Source organism: Saccopteryx bilineata, chromosome 5 (genome assembly GCF_036850765.1).
Source record: "Saccopteryx bilineata isolate mSacBil1 chromosome 5, mSacBil1_pri_phased_curated, whole genome shotgun sequence".
In the NCBI taxonomy this organism is placed as follows: Eukaryota; Metazoa; Chordata; class Mammalia; order Chiroptera; family Emballonuridae; genus Saccopteryx; species Saccopteryx bilineata.
The window spans coordinates 181852179-181879566 of record NC_089494.1 but is presented as its reverse complement, the minus strand read 5'-3'; the positions used below and the strand labels follow the sequence as shown (position 1 = coordinate 181879566).

General features: G+C 36.8%; 1 protein-coding gene across 1 annotated transcript in view; it reads left to right on the top strand.

Annotated features, from left to right (window-relative positions):
• The window catches only part of MTTP (microsomal triglyceride transfer protein), a 52673-nt gene that overhangs the window by 16973 nt on the left and 8312 nt on the right, over positions 1 to 27388 (top strand). The window contains exons 6-15 of the mRNA XM_066280846.1: positions 168 to 307; positions 2004 to 2154; positions 6964 to 7121; positions 10517 to 10685; positions 11058 to 11165; positions 16687 to 16899; positions 19110 to 19321; positions 22342 to 22439; positions 22534 to 22655; positions 24449 to 24676. Coding sequence (XP_066136943.1) covers positions 168 to 307; positions 2004 to 2154; positions 6964 to 7121; positions 10517 to 10685; positions 11058 to 11165; positions 16687 to 16899; positions 19110 to 19321; positions 22342 to 22439; positions 22534 to 22655; positions 24449 to 24676 — 1599 coding nt within the window. The remainder of the gene's footprint in view (positions 1 to 167; positions 308 to 2003; positions 2155 to 6963; positions 7122 to 10516; positions 10686 to 11057; positions 11166 to 16686; positions 16900 to 19109; positions 19322 to 22341; positions 22440 to 22533; positions 22656 to 24448; positions 24677 to 27388) is intronic.

The following is a 27388-nucleotide window of genomic DNA, read 5'->3' as shown; positions in this document are numbered from 1 at the left end:
CACAAATTATGAAATATATAATTTTATTTTAATGTTATAGGTTTGAGTGATGGGGGAGGATATGAAGGGTAAGCTCCTTTGAAGATTAAAAGAAATTTTGGTATTTGACTTAATTCAAAGATGAAAAGCTGATTACATGTTACAACTACAAATATTTACCTATTTAGGTCTTGGGTGTCTCTTCAAAAGCCACATCTGTCACTACCTATAAGATAGAAGACAGCTTTGTTATAGCTGTGCTTGCAGAAGAGGTACATGCTTTTGGGCTGAATTTTCTACACTCCATTGCAGGCAAAATAATATCAAAGTAAGACAATGCTGAAATTTTAAATTTCTTTATTCCTCTTCTATATAATATTATACTTGGTTTTTAAATATATAGAGTGCTTCTTAATTTACACTGTGAGCTCCGTGAAAACAGTAATTATATCTTGCACATCTTTTATTTTTTACATTATCTACAATAATTATTGTATGTATTAATATTTTAAAATAGATTTTCATTTAAAAAATAAATTGTTTATTTAATAGAATTTAAATTTTAAAAAGGCAATCTGACTTATTCTAGTTTATTTTCTAATTTCTCTGTCAAATGTTCTTAATGCTAGGATTAAAAAGGGGATGGCATTTGCATTTCTCTCCTTGAGATTTTTTTTTTGTTACTGTTGTTAAGAAGCACATAAAAAATTTCAAAATAATGTGATGTGACAAAATTTTTTTATGTGATTACTTACATATTTGAGTTTGTTATTTTAATTTGAGAAAAGTTCTCTGGTTAGAATAGATCTCACATTTTTAAGAAATAGAATTTCAAATCTAAGAGTATATGTCATTTTCAGATTTTAATTTAGAAGAAAATTACGTATTTTAGCATTAAATGTATTTATCTTATGCTGTTGTTTTGCAAATGTTTCTTCTAAAGTAGCTGTCATGTCAGAGATGAATGGATGCAAAAAATTAGGAGAAGTGCCTCAAATTCTTGAAATTTTATTGAAGTCTCATCTGGAGTAGCATTTTATATTCTAATATTGTTTTCATATATTTTCATGTAAATTAATATTTTAAATTACTTCTCAGGTCTATCAGGTTTCCACTGATCTATAACAAATGACTCCAAATTTAGTGGTATAAAAAGCAACATTCATGTTATTATTCTCTATCATATGTCTGGCTGTTGTCTTGGCCCACTAGGCATGCCTTGCTCGATGTCTGTTAGGCAGTTGCAGACAGTCACTGACCAGAGCTGGTTCAAAGCAGCTCCCTCACCTCTCTGTTATCTGGGTTATAAAGACACAAATTACTGAGGCTCCTCATGCATTTCTCTTTACCATCATGTGGCTTCTCAACATGCCAGTTTCAGGTAGCCTGACTTCTCACATGGCAAGTAAGTCTACAAAGGTGCATGTGCTGCTACACGCCAGATGAAAGCTGAATTCCTTTGTGACTTAGCCTTAGCAGTCACGTAGTGCCACCATCGTCTATTAGTTGGAACAGTCACAGACCCTGCCTAGGCTCAAAGAGAGGAATGTACACTCTACTTCTTGATAAGAGAGAGAGACAAGTTTCTAAAAGAGAATATTAGACAAAAATATTGATGCCGTTTTTGGAAAATAAAGATTTTCTAGTTGTCTTTGTTAATGAGTGACATATGGTTATATTGAAGATATTATTTTGAGAAAGCTGGGCTAAATACAAAAGAGGTAATATTACATATCTTGTTCAGCATCCGTGTGAATTTTCTTCCCTGTGTTCTCTTGTCATTATATTTTGAAATTCTAGCCTTAGATTTTCAATCTTGAAATAAAATTGTTGCTCCAGAAATATTTTATTATAATAATCTTGAGTTTCTGTGAATGCTGAAGACATTGCAATTTGAAAGGCATGGCCTTACACAACTTGAATGAATTAGTATCCTGTTTGATTAAAAATAAAAATGGCAACCAGTAGCTTGTACACTCAAAAGAATGCTGCTAATGTGGTATTTACCTCCCCTGGTGATACAGGCAGAAGTTAGAGCTGAAGACGACTGACGCCGGCCCGAGACTGATGTCTGGGAAGCAAGTAGCAGCCGTGATTAAAGCAGTTGACTCTAAGTACAAGGCCCTTCCCATCGTGGGGCAGGTCTTCCAGAGTGAGTGTAAAGGATGCCCTTCTGTAAGTGTGAATAAGTGTGTGTGCAGCCACATATGGGAATAATCATGGCTTAAAATTCTATTTTCTTTCATCTCTAGTGGAACTTTCAACTAATTTTGTGAAGAGAGGTTGTAAAGAAGTACCAGCCACCATTGAGTTATAATGACAGTAACCTAATAATATGCATCTGAGATGATGCATAATACAATAATAATTAATAAGTACTTACATTTACTCATCTCAAATAAAAAATGTTAGGACTTAAGGACAGATTCTTAAAAGTAACACCTAGAATTCCAGGGTTATAATGGCCTAATGAAGTTAGGGGAAAGCATACCATATCAAGAGTGTGGACAGGGGTCTGACTTCTGAAAATTCTTCCACTTGGTAGCAATATATCCACAGATGAAATGGATTACTGAGCTAGCTCAGTGTTGTGAGTATTGCTGTGAGGACACAAAAGGTTATTTAGCCCTCTGCCTAAATTAAGGAATACTTCTTTACCACACTCCAGCCTCCCCTACAATTACAGCCAGAAATGAGATGGCATATATCTAAGGCAAAGGGTAGAGCTCATCTTATAACATTCTCACCCAACTTTATGACATGAATTAGTTGTGATGGACAGCCACAGAAATGACTTTAGGGTCCAGCATTTCCTAATACTTAACCTGTTGTCGAGAAAGTAAACCCTTGGCTTCCTGCTCTGTTCATAGATACCAGACAATACTTTGTCCTTGGATATAATTACTATTCAGTAAAGTAGAATCTTCAAGATCTAGTACGATAATTTACTTGAAGTACAAGGCACTAATTCCTTACTAGTTTCTCAAATATACCAAAGTTGAATTAAGAGAAAGCAAAATGAAACAGAAAATCATCAAACTTATTTCCCTCTAATTTGTTTTTCTTCCATATATTATTTTATATTTCAGTGTGATTTTCTAATGTCATATGAGATGAAAATTATTTAGAAAAGTGACTAATGAAACTAATTAGATTTTCTTATGTTGTGAACTATTAGTTTCTCCCCCATAGTTATCAAATATTATGAACCATTTAAGATTTTTTATAACTATTTCTTCATCACTGTATGAAGAATTTATGTCTTTGAGGAATTTACTTTTCCAACTTCAGTATAATGTTACCAATGCAACCCTATAAAGAAAAAAAATTCTGACTTTACAATGATGTGCTCTCTGCCCTCAGAAATGACCCAGTAAATATTTAGCTAAGTACAAATAGAATTTTTCTTTGCAATATTCTCTTATGATTAGATAACCGAAAGGAATCTGAAACATCAAATTATGTCTACTGTTTATTAGAAGGAATGTATAATTCAGAAACTGGTAGCATGCTGTTTATCTTAGAGTTAGAGTTGGAAGTCACTAATGGGATTTAACAAATTCTTTACAACTAGTGGGAAAGTAATAAACTATGAAAAATAAGTTTTTTAGCTTATTTCAAAGCCAAATGATGTCATTAATTAGAATTATTTGTTTTTTTCAAACCATGATAGCATAACAATAGTGTATGTGAGATTTATCTTTATCTAAATACTATTCTATTTACCATAAATAAAAGTAGTGAAGAGTTCAGACCTTAGCAATTGTAAAACATGGTATTTGATCCACACAACAAAATAAAGAGAGAATAAAGAGTTCATATGATTACAAAACTGATTTTCAGTGAGGACTCAGTACATAAGAAACTACTCAGTTCTTCAGCTGGTCTAATTTTTTTGCCTTCCAAAGTATTTAATTGTTAATGAAAATTCTGCATAATTTTTTTTTTAAATAAATTTTTATTAATGGTAATGGGATGACATTAATAAATCAGGGTACATATATTCAAAGAAAACATGTCTAGGTTATTTTGTCATCAAATTATGTTGCAAACCCCTCGCCCAAAGTCAGATTGTCCTCCGTCACCCTCTATCTAGTTCTCTGTGCCCCTCCCCCTCCCCCTAACTCTCTCCCTCCCTCCCTCCCATGTCCTCCCTCCCCCCCCCCACCCTTGGTAACCACCACACTCTTGTCCATGTCTCTTAGTCTCATTTTTATGTTCCACCAATGTATGGAATCATGTAGTTCTTGTTTTTTTCTGATTTACTTATTTCACTCCTTATAATGTTATCAAGATCCCACCATTTTGCTATAAATGATCTGATGTCATCATTTCTTATGGCTGAGTAGTATTCCATAGTGTATATGTGCCACATCTTCTTTATCCAGTCTTCTATTGAAGGGCTTTTTGGTTGTTTCCATGTCTTGGCCACTGTGAACAGTGCTGCAATGAACATGGGGCTACATGTGTCTTCACGTATCAATGTTTCTGAGGTTTTGGGGTATATACCCAGTAGAGGGATTGCTGGGTCATAAGGTAGTTCTATTTGCAGTTTTTTGAGGAACCACCATACTTTCCTCCATAGTGGTTATACTACTTTACAGTCCCACCAACAGTGAATGAGGGTTCCTTTTTCTCCACAGCCTCTCCAACATTTGCTATTACCCGTCTTGTTGATAATAGCTAATCTAACAGGAGTGAGGTGGTATCTCATTGTAGTTTTGATTTGCATTTCTCTAATAACTAATGAAGCTGAGCATCTTTTCATATATCTGTTGGCCATTTGTATCTCTTCCTGGGAGAAGTGTCTGTTCATGTCCTCTTCCCATTTTTTTATTGGATTGTTTGTTTGTTTGTTGTTGAGTTTTATGAGTTCTTTGTAAATTTTGGATATTAGGCCCTTATCTGAGCTGTCGTTTGAAAATATCAGTTCCCATATAGTTGGCTGTCTGTTTATTTTGATATCAGTTTCTCTTGCTGAGCAAAAACTTTTAATTCTGATGTAGTCCCATTCATTTATCTTTGCCTTCACTTCTCTTGCCATTGGAGTCAAGTTCATAAAATGTTCTTTAAAACCCAGGTCCATGATTTTAGTACCTATGTCTTCTTCTATGTACTTTATTGTTTCAGGTCTTATATTTAGGTCTTTGATCCATTTTGAATTAATTTTAGTACACGGGGACAGGCTGTAGTCGAGTTTCATTCTTTTGCATGTGGCTTTCCAGTTTTCCCAACACCATTTGTTGAAGAGGCTTTCTTTTCTCCATTGTGTGTTGTTGGCCCCTTTATCAAAGATTATTTGACCATATATATGTGGTTTTATTTCTGGGCTTTCTATTCTGTTCCATTGGTCTGAGTGTCTATTTTTCTGCCAATACCATGCTGTTTTGATTATCGTGGCCCTATAATATAGTTTAAAGTCAGGTATTGTAATGCCCCCAGCTTCATTCTTTTTCCTTAGGATTGTTTTGGCTATTCGGGGTTTTTTATAGTTCCATATAAATCTGATGATTTTTTGTTCCATTTCTTTAAAAAATCTCATAGGGATTTTGATGGGAATTGCATTAAATTTGTATATTGCTTTGGGTAATATGGCCATTTTGATTATATTTATTCTTCCTATCCAAGAACAAGGAATATTTTTCCATCTCATTGTATCTTTTTCGATTTCCCTTAACAATGCTTTGTAATTTTCATTATATAGGTCCTTTACGTTCTTTGTTATGTTTATTCCTAGGTATTTTATTTTTTTTGTTGCAATCGTGAAGGGGATTATTTTTTTGAGTTCGTTTTCTAATATTTCATTATTGGCATATAGAAAGGCTATGGACTTTTGTATGTTAATTTTGTATCCTGCGACCTTACTCTATTGGTTTATTGTTTCTAATAATCTTTTTGTGGAGTCCTTCGGGTTTTCGATGTATAGGATCATATCATCAGCAAAAAGTGATAGCTTTACTTCTTCTTTTCCGATATGGATGCCTTTTATTTCTTTGTCTTGTCTGATTGCTCTGGCCAGAACTTCTAGCACCACGTTGAATAAGAGTGGAGAGAGTGGACAACCCTGTCTTGTTCCTGATTTAAGGTAGAAAGTCCTCAGTTTTATGCCGTTTAATAGGATGTTGGCTGATGGTTTATCATATATGGCCTTTATCATGTTGAGATATTTTCCTTCTATACCCATTTTGTTGAGAGTCTTAAACATAAAATTGTGTTGTATTTTATCAAAAGCCTTTTCTGCATCTATTGATAAGATCATGTGGTTTTTGTTCTTTGTTTTGTTGATATGGTGTATTACGTTAACCGTTTTGCGTATGTTGAACCATCCTTGAGATTCTGGGATGAATCCCACTTGATCATGATGTATTATTTTTTTAATATGTTGTTGTATTCGGTTTGCCAGTATTTTGTTTAGTATTTTAGCATCTGTATTCATTAGAGATATTGGTCTGTAGTTTTCTTTCTTTGTGCCATCCTTGCCAGGTTTTGGTATGAGGGTTATGTTGGCCTCATAAAATGTGTTTGGAAGTATTGCTTCTTCTTCAATTTTTTGGAAGACTTTGAGTAGAATAGGAACCAAGTCTTCTTTGAATGTTTGATAGAATTCACTAGTATAACCGTCTGGGCCTGGAATTCTGCATAATTTTATTATGGTATTCAAAGCCTGGCCTCACATATAATTCCTCATTGTAACAATGAAATGACCTATATGCCTGGAAGCCCAGAATCCTTTGAGCCAAATACTAATAGACCAATACTGTCCTCTTATTGAAGCATCATACACAAGGTCAGCAGACCTCTATATTTGCCTCTGAGTGTCACATGAGTGGGCAGAGGGCAATCAGATATATGGAGGTAAGTTAACAAACACTTCTTTTGCTTGTCAAATACAAGGAAAAAAATCATTTCTGGGGAGAAAATGTCTTTTAAAAGTGGATGTTCAGTATTATGAATGGAGTATGAGCGTGCAGCCATGTTTTGCAGCTCGTGGAGCACTGGCAGTCCATCAGAAATCACCTGCAGCCTGACAATCTGTCCAAAGCGGAGGCCATCAGGAACTTCCTCGTCTTCATTCAGCACCTCAGGACTGCAAAGAAAGAAGAGATTCTCCAAATCCTGAAGGCTGAAAAAAAGGAAGTTCTGTAAGTTCCCTGAACACTATATGACGTGGGAAAGCATTTCTGGGTTATTGATTTTTATTAAGCAAGAAAGACTTCTTTTTAACCAACTGCCCCACCTCCAAATCAATTATTTTGTTGTTCTGCATTTTCCTCAAACAGTTATTTCACAATGCAGTAATTTAATGGTGACTCAACCAGATATGCAATAACAAGATTTCAGCAATGACTCAGAATGAACATTTCTTTTTTGAGTGTTTACAGTTTGAATCAGGTCTAGATTGAAACAGAGATGAGGAAGGGCAGGGCTTCCTCATAACACCCCGTTACCCATTTGCCTCACTGCTTTGAATTTTTTCCTGGGAGCTATTAATTTACACTCGAAAAGATTTCAGAATTGATTATAAAAACAAAAAGGCATAACTTTTTCAACTGAAAAATGTGTTTTTATTAAAGATGCAGTGCTCATTCCAATCAAAGCCATGTTTCATATGAAGTAGTGAGAACTGAGGTGAACAAACAAAAGAATCTAGAGAAAAGAAATGCTTGTATAATTTGAATATTTGATGAAAGGATAATTCATTTTACACACCCAATTAAGAGTTGACTTATCAAATTTACTTGGTCGGTAAATACAAGTGTTTTTGATAGGTATAACAGAACTTTTCTGCAAATACAAATTCAGCTATATGATACCAATTATCCTAATTCATGATCTCAATTAATTTGCCAAATATTGAAAACTAGCCATTAACATAATGAAAAGTAGAAATTGTCCAAGTTACACAAACACACACACAGAGTAGCTGCTGAGTTTAAAGGACTTAATTACCCAAGAAGAGAATAAGAAAATTTAGCCTTTTTGCTGAGAAGTCTGTTTATTCTTTGTTGTTGTTTTTTTGTTTGTTTTTGTGTGTTTTTTTTACAGGGACAGAGAGAGAGTCAGAGAGAGGGATAGATAGGGACAGACAGACAGGAATGGAGAGAGATGAGAAGCATCAATCATCTGCTTTTCATTGGGACTCTTTAGTTGTTCATTTATTGCTTTCTCTTATGTGCCTTGACCGCAGCCTTCAGAGACCAAGTGACCCCTTGCTTGAGCCAGCGACCTTGGGTCCAAGCTGGTGAGCTTTTTTTTTTGCTCAAGCCAGATGAGCCCACACTCAAGCTGGTGACCTGGGGGTCTCGAACCTGGGTCCTTCCGCATCCCAGTCTGACGCTCTATCCACTGCACCACCAACTTGTCAGGCATGTTTATTCTTGATTGTATAAGTTATTTACTTGCCCTGAGGACATTAAAAAAATTGATAAGAATTCCATAGAACTAACAACAAGTTGGCTGCTCTCTTAAAAAATAAATATTTTAACCAGAAGTTAAAAGATACACAAAATCATAAATTTTCAGGCTCTGTTTTAGTTATAGAACCTTAAAATATATCAGCAGAGTGATTTGTCTTGATATCAAAGACGAAAGTACTAATAAGAAAAGTGCAAAAGTTAGCTATAATTTAGAATAGCGATTACACTTATCCTTAACCTTATTTATATCCTAAAAATCTTAAGGTAGCAATAATTTAGATGACTTCATAATGCATTTTCTAAATCAGATTGTTTGCACAACATTATACCATATCATATGTAACATCCATGAAATATAGAGCAGTAGAGGGTATAAGGATGAACTGAAATCGTGGTTTTAAACTATGACTTCCAATAGACTATCACCTTGAAGCAAGTCATTTACTTTTAGCCCCTCTGAGCCTCACTTTCAATATCTATAAAATACGGAGAATAACTCCTTTTATTTATTGTAAGATAGTGAAGGACAGCATCGTGTAATGTACCATTTCCCAAAGTGTCTACTATATGTGTCTTGTAATTTGAAGAATATCAACATATTTGCCAAAAGGAAAGGATTCTATGCGCAAATTGAGTTTGAAAAATACTGGGTGAAACCAAGTCAAAATAGTTCTCTTTGCCGCAGACATTTGTAACATCTTTAATCTGATAATTTTATGTATGCTTCCTTAAACATTTTCTAAATTTACATAACTTTGAAAATACCTTTTTTTAAAAGCATTTTGTAGGACTAGTGTTGCATGGAAATTACTTTGGAAAACATTGATGTAACTTAAAAGCTCGTGAACTCCAAAGTCAGAAAAATCTGAGTTCCAATCCTAGCTCTTCTCTTTACTGCTCACAAAAATTAGGGGATATTTCAACGCTTCATATTTATTTTGAAATATTCCCTAATTTTTGTGAGCAGTATATTATCAGCTAGGGGACCTTAAACAAACCTCTTGATATCCCTGAGTCTGTTTCCTTATATACGAGGGGGAATATTAGTATTAAGCTGACAGAGATGTTCAGTGAGGTGATCATATTAATAAGACCATATATTTATATAGCATTTATAATGTGCCAAACACTATTCTAGGTGGTTTACATAGATTATGTAATTTAATCCTCCCCATAATTTTATGGTAACTACTATTTTTAGCCCTGTGTTACAGATGAAGAAATAAAAACAGAGCTTTTATACCTAAAATTTCTAGTGCAGTGCTTGTATAATACACACTTAATAAGTATGTTTCTTTCAGTCTCTGGTTCATTCACTGAGTTTTTATTAATTTCAAAATTATATAATGCAAGTACATTGTTTCTTTTTAAAGTATAAAGCAGTAAACACATGTATGGTGTGTTTATATGGTTGTGGAGTCAAATATTTACATACTACGTTTATTAGTACGACAACAAGTTTCTGAAATTTTACCATCCCAGACTCAACCACCCAAAGATTCTTAATGTCTAGAACATGTAACTAAAACTTTCCTGTGGGACTTTTTCTCTGTTCACACATAGTCATATGGCTGAGCACTGAATTATAACATAGTGTGTGTGTTTTTTAATGAGGACAACTTTCTTCCTTGGATATAAATTAAAGTTAAAAGAATTTCCTAGCCTTCTATTAAATAATACTTCCCTACTTAAATTAGGCATTTGGAAAATGAGTATCTTTGCAAAGCTAATCAGACAAAGAGAATCAATTTTGGGGAATTATATGTATTGCTCATAGAAGAGAATATGAACCTGATTTATAATTTTATTAATACAATTTTTATTTTACAAATAAAAATTTGTATAAATCTCCACATTATTATTGCCTTAGATTAATAGTTAATATAGTAAAATTGGTTTTCATTTTCTGAGTATACATTGAATGAGAGAGGAGAGATAAAAGAGAGGTTTAAAATAAAATGAGGGTGATCTTTTTGAGACAGTTATTCATTGTTCAGATAAATTTTTTTTCACTTTTTTAGGAAATTCAAACTAATGGAGAGTCTGTAAATGGTAGAGATTTTAAATAGTTCCTTAAGCACCCTAAGCATTGATATTTATAACTATACCTTTTTTAATAGACCTCAGCTGGTGGATGCTGTCACTTCTGCTCAGACCCCAGACTCCTTAGATGCTATTTTGGACTTTTTGGATTTCAAAAGTGACAGTAGCATTATCCTCCAGGAGAGGTTTCTCTATGCCTGTGGCTTTGCCTCCCATCCCGATGAAGAACTCCTGAGAGCCCTCATGGTAAGTCAGATGGCCCCTGGGAAAATAAAGGCCCTCACCACTAAAACTATTTCCTATCTGTTAACTATTAACTCTATAGTAAATTATTTCACATAATATCTTCTTTGCAATTCCTCTAAATAATAAATTATACTTTATGGAAATTTAAAGATTGTGTTTACTTATCATAATATGACATAGGAAAGAGAAGATTCTATGAACTCTTCATTTCAGATTTAGATGGTAAATTTGTATCTCCAAAGCAAAATTCTGAGGTTGCAATCTAGGCACACAATTTCGCCAGGCACTGGTTACTTTGTTTCTTAACTAAAAATATCCCTTGGAAATGTTTAAACAGCTTGTTAATTTGTTTTATCTCTTTTTGGCTAATAGAGTAAGTTCAGAGGTTCTTTTGCAAGCAATGACATCAGAGAGACTGTTATGATCATCATTGGGGCCCTGGTCAGGAAGCTGTGTCAGAACGAAGGCTGCAAACTCAAAGTAAGTGTGAATTCAATCTTACATTTTATACATGTAGCTCCAGATTGTCCTAATTAACACTCACTATACTTCCCACCACTGGGAAGCATAATCCCCCTTACCCTACTCTACTTTTTCTATTTGCATAGCAATTATTGCCCATCTAACATACTTTATAATTCAGTTATTTATTATGTTTATTGTTTACTTCTGTCTCCCACTGAAATGTAAGCTCCATGTAGATCTTCCTTTTTTCAACACCAATTACCTAAAAGTAGTGTCTCTTACATAGATTATGTTTAATAAATACTTGCTAAAAAATGAGTTGTTCATTAAACCCCCATCAACATCTATTTATCAACTGCCAGTCCATACTCAGTTTTTAATGGTGTGTATGGTTTAGTTCTAGTTATTAGAAAAATATTAGACTCTTGGGCTACCTCTTAGAACAGAACTTCATCTCCAGTAATTGTGGTTTGTAGTTTTGAGTTTTGATGCTGGGGACTATTATTTCTATTTACTTGAGGCTTTACATTTTATTTTAAATTTCATTTTCTCAAAGTTTCTCCAATTTCCTAAGAGGACTATCAATTTTAACAACTTTCTCATTAAAATAAAACACTCACTTTGTAAGCATAACAAAGTATGGAAAATCCAAATGGATTAACAGTTAATATAGCCCATCTTTCTATAGTGAAAATAAATTAAAGATGCTGAATACATATAAACATAGTTTATTTTCTGTCCACATTTGTTAGATAGCCAGCTTCCAATTAACACTTTTCTTCTATTTCTAGATGACATCACTATATAATTTTGTTTACTGAGTACTTGCTATTAAGAACAATAGAAAGAGGACATTTTAAAAACTAAACAGTTCCCAAAGAGGCAATTCATAGTAATTCATAGTATAAAAATGATCACTAAAAAGTGGAATTGAAAGGGGAAAAAATCAAATTTGTATGATTTGTATGATATCAAAGAACTATGACATTATATTTCCACAATTATTTGAGTAGCTGGTTTATTTCAGCAATATATATCAAATATCTTTACTAAAGACAAAATTCACATATAAAAACATCCATTCAGCAGTATTTGATAAGCATTTACTCTCTGCTAGGTATGATGCTAGTTTTTTAATATAAAGATACATAAAATATTCTATCATCCTCAACTAATTTGTTTATCAAACACAAAAAGATAAATTCAGTGTTATTGAAATATAAAGAGTGCTTTGAGAATACAGATGATGTAACAAACTCTTCTACCTGGGGTGCTGGGGAAGTTTTCACCGAAAAGGTAATATTTGAGCTTAGTTTAAAAGAGCTGTATAGGTGCAGAGATGGGAGTATAAAAAAAAATGAGAGAGAGAGAGAGATGGTAATATAGAATAAAGGGCATTCTAAGAGAAATACAACAATGTATGAAAAGACCCAAAGTCAAAATATGCCTGGTATGCTTGGGAACAGTGAGAATGTCTGTGGAGCTGAAGCACAAAATATGTGTTTGTGGGGCAGGTAGGTGGGAGTGGAGATGCAGAAAAGGGGAAGAGAGAAGAGAGGCAGGCTGGATCTTTACTGAAGACAGGCCAAGAAGTCTAGACTGGTCTTTATTCTACATAGAGAAAGAAGAACAGTGTGGTTTTTAGGCAGGTAAATGATGAGCTCAGATGTTTTATTTAGAAAGGCATGAAATGGTGTATTGCGTGGGTGTTGGCTAGATTAGGGATGATGAGGTCTGATTATAAACGTTTGCAACAACCTGGCCAAGAATTAGTAAAGGTCTGATTGATGTGGGAGCAGTAAGGTGAGAAGAGACAGAGTCAAGAGCCATTTAGGAAGTAGTCAGTAGTATTTAGTTACTGAGGGGATGCAGGAGAGAATAAGGAAGAGGTAAGAGTCTATGACTATTAATTTTCCATGTTAGGACACTAGATGTATAATGATGTCAACCAGTTAAAGTTTATAGAATCTGGTTTGGGGGTAAGAAGGAGGTAGAACTATTAATTTGTGTTGGGTATATTAAGCTTGAAATCCTTTGGGCCATAAGGTTGAGTTGTCAAATAGGCAGATGGCCATACCCATCTGTAGCCCACAGAGGAGTTAGTACCAGGAATAGAGAGTGGCTGAAACTCTGGGAAAAAATAGGATTTCCCAGAAGAGGCATATAGCATGTGGAGTGAACTGAACAAAGGATTAAATTTAGTTCTGATAATGAGACATCCTAGTTCTCACCACATCTTTACAGTTATCTGGTAGGTAGCTGCAAACTATTCACTATCACTGCCATTCAGTTTTGTTAATGTTTTTGAGCAACCTTCTTTTTTTCTTCTTCTTTTTTAATGCATCTTTTAAAGATAATGAGACTTGGCCACCAAATGGACTGTAATAAATATTCATATTTTCTTTTTAACGTTCTGCCATAGAATATTCTTCTACCATTTGCCCAAATCAAAGATATAGATAGAAAAAAATGATGTATTCTAAGTACAAATTTAAAATATCTCCTGAGCACACAATACTTAACACTGCCAAAGTGCCTGCTATTCCATCACGTGCTATAGTTTTTCAGCATTTACAAATATAAAAGCCATTGCCCTATGCCAGTCAGAATGGCAGCCAGATAAGTTTACAATGAATACTAAGACCCTATTTCTTGTCTCTATTTGTTTTGTTTTTTTGCTTTACATTTTGATTTTCCTACAGTCTAGTATCTTTCCCCCAAAATTTTTATTTGAAAATTTTAAACCTACAGAAAAGTTACAAGAATAGTATAATTCCACAAACATTTATAGACCTGTCCTCTAGATTTGCCTGCTGTTAACATATTGCCATATTTGCATCAGCTCATTTTATTTTGTTTGAACCACTTGAGAGTGAGTTATAGACAGCTGACATTTTATTTCTTTTTTTTTTCTGAAGTTAGAAGCAGGGAGCAGTCAGACAGACTCCCACATGCTCCCAACCAGAACCCACCCAGTATGCCCACCAGGGGGTGATGCTCTGCCCATCTGCGGCCTGAGCTGTTCTAGCGCCTGAGGCAGAAGCCATGTAGCTGTCCCCAGCCCCCAGGCCAACTTTGCCCCAATAGAGCCTTGGCTGCAGGAGGGGAAGAGAGAGACAGAGAGGAAGGAGAGGGGGAAGAGTGGAGAAGCAGATGGGCGCTTCTCCTGTGTGCCCTGACTGGGAATGGAACCCAAGACTTCCATATGCTGGGCTGACGCTCTACTGCTGAGCCAACCGGACAAGGCCGACATTTTATTTTAAAATAATTTTACTTCTTACTACTTGAATGTTAAAATACATGGGCAAAATAGATGTACTCTATTTATATTTATTAAATAGTGAGTTAATACTGCTACTTCTAATTCCAATCCAGATACTATAGGATTCTTTCTCCTTCTCCCATTCCCATTCTTACTTTGTTCTCCCACAGTAAGAACCCAGGTTCAAGAATTTCAAGAACACCACTCTTACTCATTCACTCACTCAATTCTAAAACACACTCAAAATAGTTTTGGAATTGCTACACCAATATCATTACAAACAAACAAACAAACTGACTAAATTAATTTCAAGACTTTATTTCTTTTCTTTTTGTCCTTAGAGTATATTCCAGTAAAGGTATATAGTCAGAATTCTCTGCTCCGAAGTTGGTTGGGTTAATTCTGGTAGATCTTTTTTTTTCTTTTTAGATTTTGGGTATTCATTGTTTTAGAGAGAGGAGACAGAGAGAGAAGTGAGGGAGGAGCAGAAAGCATCAATTCCCATATGTGCCTTGACCAGGCGAGCCTGGGGTTGAACCAGCGACCTCAGCGTTCCAGGTCGACACTGTTACCCATTGTGCCACCGCAGGTCAGGCACTTGGGTTAATTCTTTAATTCCTTTTCATTCTCTCCTGTTTAGTTATGTTACCAATTTGATGTACATTTATGTTCATTTGTTTCTGTTTTAATCGTTTTAGCAATTTTACTTTTTAAATATATGAAATGCTAACATGATTCAAAAGTCAAAACTATTTTAAAAGTATTCTCAGAGATGTTTCAGTCCCCTCCACCCATTCTCACCTACCTCTCTACATAAGTAGTATTGTTAATTTTTGGTTTCTCCTTCCTATGTTTCATTGTGCAACAGTAAGCAGATGTGCACACACATTTTTATTTCCTTTTTCTTGCACAAAAATACAGTGCTCTGTATACACCTTCTTGTATCTTATTTTTTTCACTTAACAATATTCCCTGAAAATCACCCCATGCTGGTTTACAGGGAACTTGTTCATTCTTTTTTACAGCCATCTAGCACTCCACCATGCTGATGCAGCACAGTTTATTCAGCATCTCCTAACTATGGTCATTAGGTAGTTTATGCTCTTTTGCTACTACAAATAATGCTAAAAAGAATACTTGTAGATACATCGTTTTTAATTGTTGGAACTGTACTTCCAGGGTTAGAGTCGCTGGATCAAAATGCAGATTTTGTTAGCTTTTGCCAAATCATCTTCCATAAAATCATATCATTTTATGCTTCCACCAGTAAATGTATGAGAATACCTTTTTCCCTATAACCTCTGTAACAAAGTATGTTATCAAACTTTTGAATGTTTTTATCTATCTGATTGTTGGCATAGATAGTTGGCATGATTAGAGAAAACAAAGTATAGTATCTTTCCTTCTATTCAGAGACCTTTTACATCTTCCCCCAACCCCTCACCTCCTACCCCTACTCTGGTGTGTGCATGTGTGTTGCTTTTGGTGTGTGCCTGCACCCTAATTTCAGAGTTTACAAATCCTATAGATGAACTGGATCTTAGGAATCTTTATTTTAATGATAAAACTGAAGCCGCTAAAACAACGTAGTGACAAAGATAAAAGCAGAACTTAGATGTCCCTATTTCTCATATGCTTTTCAATTAAAATATAATTTGTACTCAATTCCTAATTTTTTAGGCCAAGAAAAAAGACTTTCCTGATTAAAGAATATACTTGAAAAGTACCTATCAATGTACATGCCATAAAGAAGGCATTCGAGAACTATTTTTCAGCTGTATGGCAGCTTTAATAAAGTTTAAAGTCAAATGGAATACAACACGTTTTAAACATTTAGAAGAAGACCTAACAGCCAAGTTGTAAATACTTTCAGCAAAGTTGTTACTTAAAAAAACAGTTACCACTTTGGCACCATCTAACTGTTGCTTTAGAAATTCAATAAATGGTCAGTTTTATGAATGATCAATCACAAGGGAGTTTTTCAAATAAGTTTATACATTCAGAATGTGTTCGAAAGTAAATATGTCCATAATTATACTCATTACTTCCTAAGAATGTGTTAATGTATGTATTTAAAAAAAAAACCCCACAGCACCTTTACCAGCTTTACTTGTTCATTTTCATTGTGTGCCCCAGTCAGGCAACCGATGCAAAAATTTCTAAAGCTTTAGTTGTTTTCTTGAGTCCAAGAGTGAAATCAGTCATGCCCAAACCTTGTTTAATGTATGGTTATGCATTATGCATCTGTATGAGGTAGTATGTGATTTATTTTAGGCAGTGGTAGAAGCCAAGAAGTTAATCCTGGGAGGACTTGAAAAGGCGGAGAAAAAAGAGGACATCATGATGTACCTGCTGGCTATGAAGAACGCCCTGCTTCCCGAAGGCATCCCTCTGCTCCTGAAGTACGCAGAGACGGGAGAAGGGCCCGTCAGCCACCTCGCCACCACCAGTCTCCAGAGATACGATGTCTCTTTCATAACAGATGAGGTAAATTCCCCAAGAATATTGGCAAAATTTACAGAAAGAAAAAAGCATGCCTAAACATGAGTCAAATTCAGGCACCTTTGAAGATGTCCTGTTTTTTTCCTGAATTACCAAATTTCTCTTTCCTTTTAGAAATATCTCTTAAATTGGATTTAAGGTTATTCTGAAGCATCCTCACCTTTTGAATAGAAAAAGTCCTATATCCTGAAGCATAAATATTAAAGCACATTATTTTATTTTAAGAAACAAAGTATTTTCAGAATTATCTTTATTTCCATAAAATTTAAGGTTCTGTTACATTTTTTGACACTGTTATATCTAGGCTTGAGTATTACCATATGGTTCCTATAGCTACATTTTCAGGAAACTATCTAGATTAAACTTTTATTAAGGCAGAGAATGTTTGAAAACTCAAGTGAAGTTACTTGCTGAGGATGATGTTTCCAGCTTGCAGATAACACCTTCCTATTGGTTTTGTGTCACAGGCTGCAAAAAAGATGATGATTAGGGTCAGGGGCTTTTGAGACATACAGCCCTACATGTAAATTCTGGCTTAGTCCATTCCTCATTGTTTGTGCTTAAGTGAGTCACTTAACTGCTTTTTACCCGAGGACCCTGGCCGGTTGGCTCAGTGGTAGAGTGTCGGCCTGGCGTGCAGAAGTCCCAGGTTCGATTCCTGGCCAGGGCACACAGGAGAAGCGCCCATCTGCTTCTCCATCCCTCCCCCTCTCCTTCCTCTCTGTCTCTCTCTTCCCCTCCCGCAGCCAAGGCTCCACTGGAGCAAAGATGGCCCGGGCGCTGGGGATGGCTCCTCAGCCTCTGCCCCAGGCGCTAGAGTGGCTCTGGTCGCAACAGAGCGATGCCCTGGAGGGGCAGAGTATCGCCCCCTGGTGGGCAGAGTGTCGCCCCCTGGTGGGTGTGCCGGGTGGATCCCGGTCGGGCGCATGCGGGAGTCTGTCTGACTGTCTCTCCCTGTTTCCGGCTTCAGAAAAATATAGAAAAAAAAAAACCAAAAAACTGCTTTTTACCTGAGAACAAGGCCAGTATTTGGAGGAGATAGTTAAAAGCAGAGGTAAGTAGAACTGAAAGAAATATTTGTGAATGCCTAATACAGAACACCACACATAGCACAGTGTTAGGCAGTGCTTGTAACCAGCAGAATTATTTGTTGGTATAAGTGAAATTATATTGTAGATATACACTTTTTGGTGTTAATTTTTCTTTTGAAGTCCTCTAGTGTAATTTACAGACTTCTGGTGATAATGATGTGTCAGTACAGATTCATCAGATACAAACGACCACCGTGGTATAGAATACAAAGAGAGACTGTGTGTGGGGTGGGAAGGAGTGAGGAACAAGGATATATAGAAACTCTATACTTTCAGCTCAAGTATGCTATGAATCTACTGCTCTAAAACAAAGATTGTTCATTTTAAAAAGGAGAAAGGGAGATTCTGAGGGACTTCACTACAAGGAAATACTGGTTCATACAGCCATCCCTACCCAGAGCCCCATCACCACATGGCAGTAGTATCTTAAAAAAGAAATCTATATTAGTTAGATGACAATACAACTTATCAAAAATGTACGTAGTGAAGGTAAGGGAGAGTGTGGCCCAACTTCACTGTAGTAGTGAAGGAAAAACACAGAGAAAGAATATCAGCTCCTAACTGCTGCTGCCCAGGAACTGACCCAAAGTGATTCTGTTTGTGATCCATTAGCTAGAACTATGGCTCCAACCTAATTTCAAAGGAACCTGGGAAATATGTATTTTTTTTTTTAAGTGAGAGGAAGGGATATAGTGAGAAAGACTCCAGCATGTGCCCTGACTGGGATCCACTTGGCAACCCCTGTCTGGGGCTGATACTCGAATCAACTGAGCTATCCTCAGTACTTGAGACTGATGTGCTCGGACCAGCCAAGCCATCCTCAGTACCCAGGGTGAGGTTCAAACCAACTGAGCCACTGGCTGTGAGAGGGAAAGAGGGAGAGAAGGAGGAGAGGGAGGGGAAGAGAAGCAGATGGTCGCTTCTCCTGTGTGCCCTGACTGGGAATCAAACCCCAGACCTCCACATGCCAGGCCGACACTCCATCCACTGAGCGAACCATCCAGGGCCAGGAATGTGTATTTTAAGAGCACTAACTATGCCATTCACAATCTCGATTTTAAAATTCTAGATGCGCACTAACAGGTTTGAACATCTTATGCACAGGTGAAGAAGACTTTGAACAGGATATATCATCAGAATCATAAAGTCCATGAAAAGACGGTGCGCACCACTGCAGCTGCTATCATCTTAAATAACAATCCATCATACATGGAAGTAAAAAACATCCTGCTATCTATTGGGGAGCTCCCCAAAGAAATGAATAAATACATGCTTTCCATTGTTCAAGACATCCTACGTTTTGAAATGCCTGGAAGGTAGGATCCAGTGCACGGTCTCTCTTTGTTCAGGCCAGATATGTTTGTGTGGCACACGTGCAGATAACAAGAATGGTGAGGTCACCATGCTGGGTTGTGTCACATAGTCAAAGTTTGCCAAATGTTCTGCAAAAGATCTATTTAGTGGACCAGATGAAACAACTTCACTTTGGCATTATGATTTCTACTCTAGGTTTTTGTTTTTGTTTTTTTTAATTTTCCCATTGATTTGGGAGAGCGGGGAGGGAGGGGGAAAGAGTGGGTAGGAAAGAGAAAAAGCGATAAGCATCAACTTGTTGTTTCACTTAGTCATTCCATTTAGTTGTGTGCTCACTGATTGTTTTCCATTCGTGCTTTGACTGGGCATGAACCTGTGACCTCTGCTGTTCCCAGGAGACGCTTACTCACTGAGCCACCTGGCCGGGGCCTTGACTCTAGGTCTCTTGCTCAGTTGGGTAAATGTATATTTCCAAATGTTAGTCATATTTTAAGATACAACTCTATTTTTAATGGGAACATTTTTATTTATATAAACAGTACAACAAAAAGATGTTACATTCTTACAAAATGGTCTATCATCTTAACTTTCCAAATGTGAGAAATCTTTGAAGCCTCATATCACAGATCAAAAGATCACATTCAAATGTAAAACCCTAGGCATGGCCCACATTTAAGGACTACTCAACGAGTGATGAGTGGGACCAGCAGCTTCACTGCTCTCAGTTCCTCTTAATGGATTCATCTTCCTGCTGCTTCCCAGGTCTCTTCTGGTTTCATTGATACCTCTCTTCAAAGTGGCTTCCCAAAACTCTCTACACCTCCTCCTTGAAACAGAAGTTACATGCAGAGCACCCCCACACCCCCAGAAATGATCAAATCTGAGCGTTTCCAGTTTGAAAAGGAAAACAGACACGGAGAGGGAGGAAAACAAAGAGAATGAAAACAATTTAAACGTCAGTGAAAGATTGAAGGAAAGAAAAACAAGTAATAAGAAGGATAAAGGAAAAGGAAACAGGGAGTGAGTAGAAGAGAGAAGAGGGCAGGGCACTGACTAAGGGTGAAGCAGGAGGGTGAGGGGCGGGGAGCAGCGGTGCCCCCTGGCGGCCACACATCCCGTCCAGGATCTGGCCTCTTCCATTGCTGGGTTCCCTCTAATGAGATGAGTGCAGGAGACCGTGGGTGGATTTGCTGCCCTGGTCTTGTGAACCTAGTGATTCAGGGACAGTAAGAGGAAACTGCAGGGTAGAAAATAGCCTAGAAAAGGCCAGGAAGCCATCGCAAGCAATGTAACCCAGATCCTTTGAACCAAAAACATTCGAGTCGGGAGGGACATTAAAGGCTACCTTGCCTGGTATCTCTCTCCAGGGTGGGGGTCTAGTCTCCTGGCAGATGTCCAGATTTTGCTTGCACCTCTCTAGTGGCAGGAGGATCAGCTCCTCGGGGGGAACTTGTGTCATTGTTCAGAGACTCGCCATTCCTTTTTCGTGTAACTGAAATCTTCCCAGTGGCCCTGGTTTTATCCCTGGAGCAAAGCAGAACGGGTCTAATAATTTATCCACGTGCAGGCCCTTTGAATATTTGAGGAATGCTGTCATGATCCTCCTCATTTTTTCTTCTCCAGGCAAAAATCTTATAACTTTGGGATATTGGTGGTGGGGTAGGGGGGAGGCTACAAGGTAACCATTCTTCCCTCTCAATAATTTTGTACCACAGATCTGGGTCCACATCACTTTAGTCGATATGATACGATATGATATAACATGATATGATACGATATGATATATATATATATACTTTTGCTATGTTGTTACAATTTTATTATTACTGATATGATTAGTCAAGAATGGAAAGATCTCAACACTAATTAGGTAAGGATAAGTTAGAGGCATAGGGTAAAGTTCAAGACATAACTTTAGAAGAGACAATGGTTTATGTATGGTAGCTGAGATTATTTTACCCTGAAAACTGCCAAACATAGATGAAATTTCTGGAAATTTACTATAATATTTAATGAGCCAATGATAATATTAGAGGGTGTAGGAAAATGTTTAAGGAAGTACAGTGTGTCCGTAAAGTCATGGTGCACTTCTGACCAGTCACAGGAAAGCAACAAAAGACGATAGAAATGTGAAATCTGCACCAAATAAAAGGATAACTCTCCCAGTTTCATACCTATTCAGTGCAATTCAAAGTGGGCTTATGCACAGATTTTTTTAGGGCTCCTTAGGTAGCTATCCCATATAGCCTCTACAGACTCGTCACTGACTGATGGCCTACCAGAACGGGGTTTCTTCACCAAACTGCCGGTTTCCTTCAACTGCTTATCCCACCGAGTAATGTTATTCCTATGTGGTGGCGCTTCGTTATAAACGCGCCGATATTCACGTTGCACTTTGGTCACAGATTCGAATGTAGCGAGCTACAGAACACACTGAACTTTCCTCTGTACCGTGCACATCTCGACTGGCATGGCTGTGGGCTGCTCCGCTGTATACACAGTGTTACATCATCATCTGTGCATGCGCACATGCTGCCACATCATCCTACAGAAACTGGGAGGGTTTTCCTTTTATTTGGTGCAGATTTCACATTTCTGTCGTCTTTTGTTGCTTTCCTGTGACCGGTCAAAAGTGCACCATGACTTTACGGACACACTGTATTGGTAACCTCTCCAGTTTGGAACAGCTTTTTTTGAAAATATATGCTGCTTAACAGTGGAACCAAGATGATTCAAAGAGCATATGGTTCCCGCTAGTGAGGTGTGCCGGTCAGCCAGCTGAAGCCAACACATAGCTGGGTGTCCTCGCCTTGCTGTCATTTCAATACCGCACTGAACTTTGCGCATCTGAGGAATGATGGGGAAAGCCCTGCCCTGGGCTGGCACTCCAGCTGGCACCTCCGGCCTCTGAGCAACAGGAGGAAAAGTTGGCCCCTTGTCCTTTCTACTGAGAATTTGGTTTTTTTCCAAATCTGACTTGGGAAACAGCCATGACAATGAATGTTCCTTTTACATGTTGCAGCAAAATGGTCCGTAGAGTTCTGAAGGAAATGGTTGCTCATAATTATGACCGTTTCTCCAAGAGTGGATCCTCATCTGCCTATACTGGCTACATAGAACGTATGTAACCCAAAGGGCTCTCCCGCCGCACCCCACCCCAGCTGCGCATTGCTGGAACGTGACAGGGTCTGTTTCCTTCTCCTTCTGCCATTAGGTAGTCCCCATTCTGCCTCCACCTACGGCCTTGACATTCTTTACTCTGGTTCCGGCATTCTAAGGAGAAGTAACCTGAACATTGTGCAGTACATTGGGAAGGCTCATCTTCATGGTAGCCAGGTAACTCATTTTCTGTTCATTTTCCTGAATAAAGTATGTAAAAAAAATTAGTCTGAGGTATAATAATATATATACTGATGGTAACACTATAGAATGCATAAGTTAACAGTGGCTTCTGCCATATGTCACCCATGATTCCATCATCTGCAAGAGGCTGTAAGGTTTATAGTCCCAGAGAGAGTTTCAAATATGAACTTGAAATCTAAGTGATTTGACTTACTGGGCTTGCCAAAAACCCATTTGTCTTTTCAAAGGCACACATACTCACAGAATTGAAATTGTGCCAGTATTTCTCACATGTTTTTAAAATATTTTATTTTTATTCACAGATATATTTTTATTCACAGATATATTTTCTTCACAGACATATTTAATTCTAGAATATATTTTCCTTCTCTGAGTGTTTCTGTGAAGACATTAATTTCCCAGAGTAAAAACTTTCATAACAGCATATGGCTCTCTAAAGAGTTGATCTATGTTTTCCCAATACTGCTGGAGAGAAAAGAATGACTGGCTGACAGTTATTATAATACTAGAAGACAACTGGCTGACTTCCATTCCTTTCATTTTTTCTAAAATTTGGTGATACTCTATAAAGGCTTTCTAATTTTGAAATTTGCTTTTTTTTTTTTTAGTTGTCATGCATAGCAAATTATAACCTTCTAAATATGCTCATTTAGGCTTAAAAATGCAATGTAAACTTGAATTGCTATCAATATTATATATATAGTACACCCTTTGATAGAACTCTAGTAAGAATACTATGCCTTTCTCTCCCAAGGAATCACCATCTGTTTTCTGATATGCACTCTGAAATGCCAAACAGCCAGTGGTTAAGGGGCTCAGTATGGAGGACAGAGCATATGCAGGATTCCTGTGCATGATAGAGACCAAGACATGAGCCCCTCATGGTGTTCATCATGTTTTCTTTGAGCTAGAAAGAAAAGGTTAAAACAGAAAGGAGTGAATCATGGCTTAGAGCAAGGGTCCCCAAACTATGGCCCGCGGGCCACATGCGGCCCCCTGAGGCCATTTATCCGGCCCCCGCTGCACTTCCGGAAGGGGTATCTCTTTCATTGGTGGTCAATAAAAGGAGCACATTGACCATCTCATTAGCCAAAAGCAGGTCCATAGTTCCCATTGAAATACTGGTCAGTTTGTTGATTTAAATTTACTTGTTTTTTATTTTAAATATTGTATTTGTTCCCATTTTGTTTTTTTTATTTTAAAATAAGATATGTGCAGTGTGCATAGGGATTTGTTCATAGTTTTTTTTATAGTTCGGCCCTCCAACGGTCTGAGGGACAGTGAACTGGCCCCCTGTGTAAAAAGTTTGGGGACCCTGGCTTAGAGAATTCCACCCCTTTCATAGAAGCAGCTTTCGGGTGACTATCCTAATACCGCTCTGCTCCACTTCCTTTTATGGACTCGACACTGTAGTGATCCATTATATACGACAGTTATGGAGAGCCTAAGAGTCTCTGCGTTGACACCATAAAATGGAAATCTCATGGCCAATGTAGTTCGGCAGAAGGGTTTGAGTCCTGCCATGGCCATTTGAGCTTGCTTTGTTTGTTTGTTTGTTTATCTTTATTTAGTCTCATTTACAAAATGGATAAAATCATATGTACCTCAAAGGGTGGTTGTGAGGACTAAATGGAGAAAACTAACTCACCTTTTACTCAGTCATACAGTTACTTTCTGTTTTCTTTTTGCTTAGCTGCTGCAGATTTTTGAATTATAACATTCATCGTAATGTGATGTTATGAATGTTCTGTCTTTTTTTCCCCGAGGTGGTCATTGAAGCCCAAGGACTGGAGGCCTTAATTGCTGCCACTCCTGATGAGGGGGAGGAAAACCTTGATTCCTATGCTGGCCTGTCAGCCATTCTTTTTGATGTTCAGCTTAGACCTGTCACTTTTTTCAATGGATATAGTGATTTGATGTCCAAAATGCTTTCAGCATCTAGTGACCCAGTCAGTGTGGTAAAAGGACTTATTCTGCTGATAGATCATTCCCAGGTAAGTTATTCATTCCACAAACATTTATGGAATTCTTAAAATGTGCTGGGCCCATTTTAAATGTGCTCTATGCTTGGAGGATACAAGACAGAGCCACCCATCTTGGAGCTCACATTCTAAGCATTCATCTCTTGGAATTGTTGCCCTTTCTCTTCTTCTCTTTTGCTATAGGTAAGCAGGGTTTTCCTTTGCCTTTATTAATCAATGAACACATTTTCTCACTTTGAGGCAAAAGAGGAAATACTCAGATTATGTGAGGATTGCATAATATCAATTATATCTCAGTACAACTGAAAAAAAAGGTGCTGATGCTAACATAAACAAGAAATTATGGAGAATAAGATGAAACAGAGCAGAGAAGACATCTGTCCACTTGGCTTCTGGGCATGAGGGCTTAGATATTTATTATAAAGGCAGGAGCTAAACCACATGGCTTTATAAGTTATTGATGACATTTATTATGACAATGAAGATCCATATGGTGCATCATTTTGACCCTACCAAATTAGTAGAGGCACAACCAATCATTCACACCAACCACATATTTCATGGATACTTTTTGCCTTAAATTCTCATATTCACAGAATCTTACAAAGACCTAAATATTTATTTTTGGAGACTAGCAGAACTTTCATTCACTTGAACTGCATTCTTCAGAATGGTTTTCAATTTTCCTCACCCCCAAATCTACATGACTGATAAGATTTGACAATACTATATTCTGTGCAGTAATATTTAGGTGACCAAGATACTATAAATGGGAGTGATCTGTTTTAGTGGATTTTCTGAGAAAGAGAATAGGGTTAATCTGAATAACTTTTGAGTTCAAATGTTTGATACTTAAAATGATTTTTTTAATGGCTTGACTTATTTCTTGCCTTACTAATCATAGCAATATAAAAATAAAATATTTATTTAAGGATCCTTAAGTAAATCTTTTAAGTGATCACACTGTACTCTAATTCATACTTATGATATTAGAAATATATAATGAGGTTGGATTAAAATTTACAGACTGTAAGACTTGCTTGAGAAGTTTGCCTTTGTGGTTTAGTAAATACATGAGTGATAACCTAGGTTTGAATTTTGCCCCCACTAGATACCTTCTGTGGGCTTGTGGGCAGTTACTTAAAATCTTTAAACCAAGATTTCCTACTATTGAAGTAAGGTATTTGGAACAGATGATCTAAAGTTTTTACCAGCTTTGTTCTTTACCAAGTAATTGAAGATTTGATTTTGGGGCCTGGCTATGAAATCATAGATTGTAAGACTTAGGAGATACCTTAAATATCAGATTTTACTAAAATTCTTCTAGAACACCATAGGTTGAAGCTAAATGTTAATATACTATCTTTGTTTTTCCTTATAACAATTCAGGATAGCTGTATATAACAACAAAAACAAAAAAGTAATTTAGGGTAGCTTAACTAAATAATTAGATTTTTATTATATAACAAATATTTATAAGCAATAATCCAGTATGTAATGTGGTGATATAGAAATCTTATGAGTCCCTGGCCAAATAGCTCAATTGATTAGAGCATCATCCCGAAATGCAGAGGTTTCCGGTTCAATTCCTGGTCAGGGCACATACAGGAGCGGCTACATGTTCCTGTCTCTCTCTCACTGAAATCAATACATAAAAATTTTAAAGTACATATTAAAAGAAAAGAAATCATAAGATATTATCAGGATCCAGGCTCTTTTTCCCTTATTCAGCCATCTTCACCTGTGGCTTTGAACTTCATGCTTGTTGTCTCATAACTGTCAGATGGCTGCTGCACTTCCAGCACTATTACCTCAATCCAAGAGGAGGAAGGAAAGGGTAAGAGGCAGTGCAGTCTGACTCTTTTCCAGAAACTTTCCTGGAAACTCTATTTTTACAAAAGCTAAGCATCTACAAAAGGAAGCCTTTTTTTATTAACTAAAAGTATGTCATGTGGATAGCTCTAGCTGCAAGAGAAGCTGGTAAATATAGATTTTCAGTGGTTAAATAGGCACTCTGAACAAAACTGTGTTTCTGTTTACGAGTGAAAAGGAAGACAACCAGCAGTGCCTCACATATCCCTTATTCCTCAATGTTACACTAAAAAAACAATTCTCCCATTATATCAGAATCTTATACTGCACATTTATTTGGCAGTATTACTCTGGGGAGATCCATTCTTAATGAAAGAATCTCTGAAGAAGGCATAGAGTGCTGAGGATGTAGTTTATATTTTAAGACACTGGAATAATAGTAGCTTGACACTATCTGTATGTGCTTAGCTACCCATTAGCAATGCCCAGTGGTCCAAATCCAGGTATAAAACTTGATGCAAACAAAAGTAGTAATCTAGATCAAAGTTGGCAAACTTTTTTGTAAAGGGAAGAAAGTAAATATTTTAGGCTCTGTGTACCTATGGTCTATGTTGCAACAACTCAGCTCTGCCATTGTACCATGAAAATGGCCATTAGTGATATGATACATTAACAAATGAGCATGGCAGTGTTCTAAAAAAATTTATTTACAAAAACAGTCAGTGGTCCAGATTTGCCTTCTGGCCATAGTTTGCCAACCCTGATCTAGATTACTTTACATGGTTTTTCTATTCATTAAACTAAGGCACTTAAGGCATATTCTAAGAGAATGATCATCGCCCAGCTCTTAAACATAACCCAATGTCTGTATATGTCAGATTGGAGTATTTGGCAGATCCAGGGTTATTATTA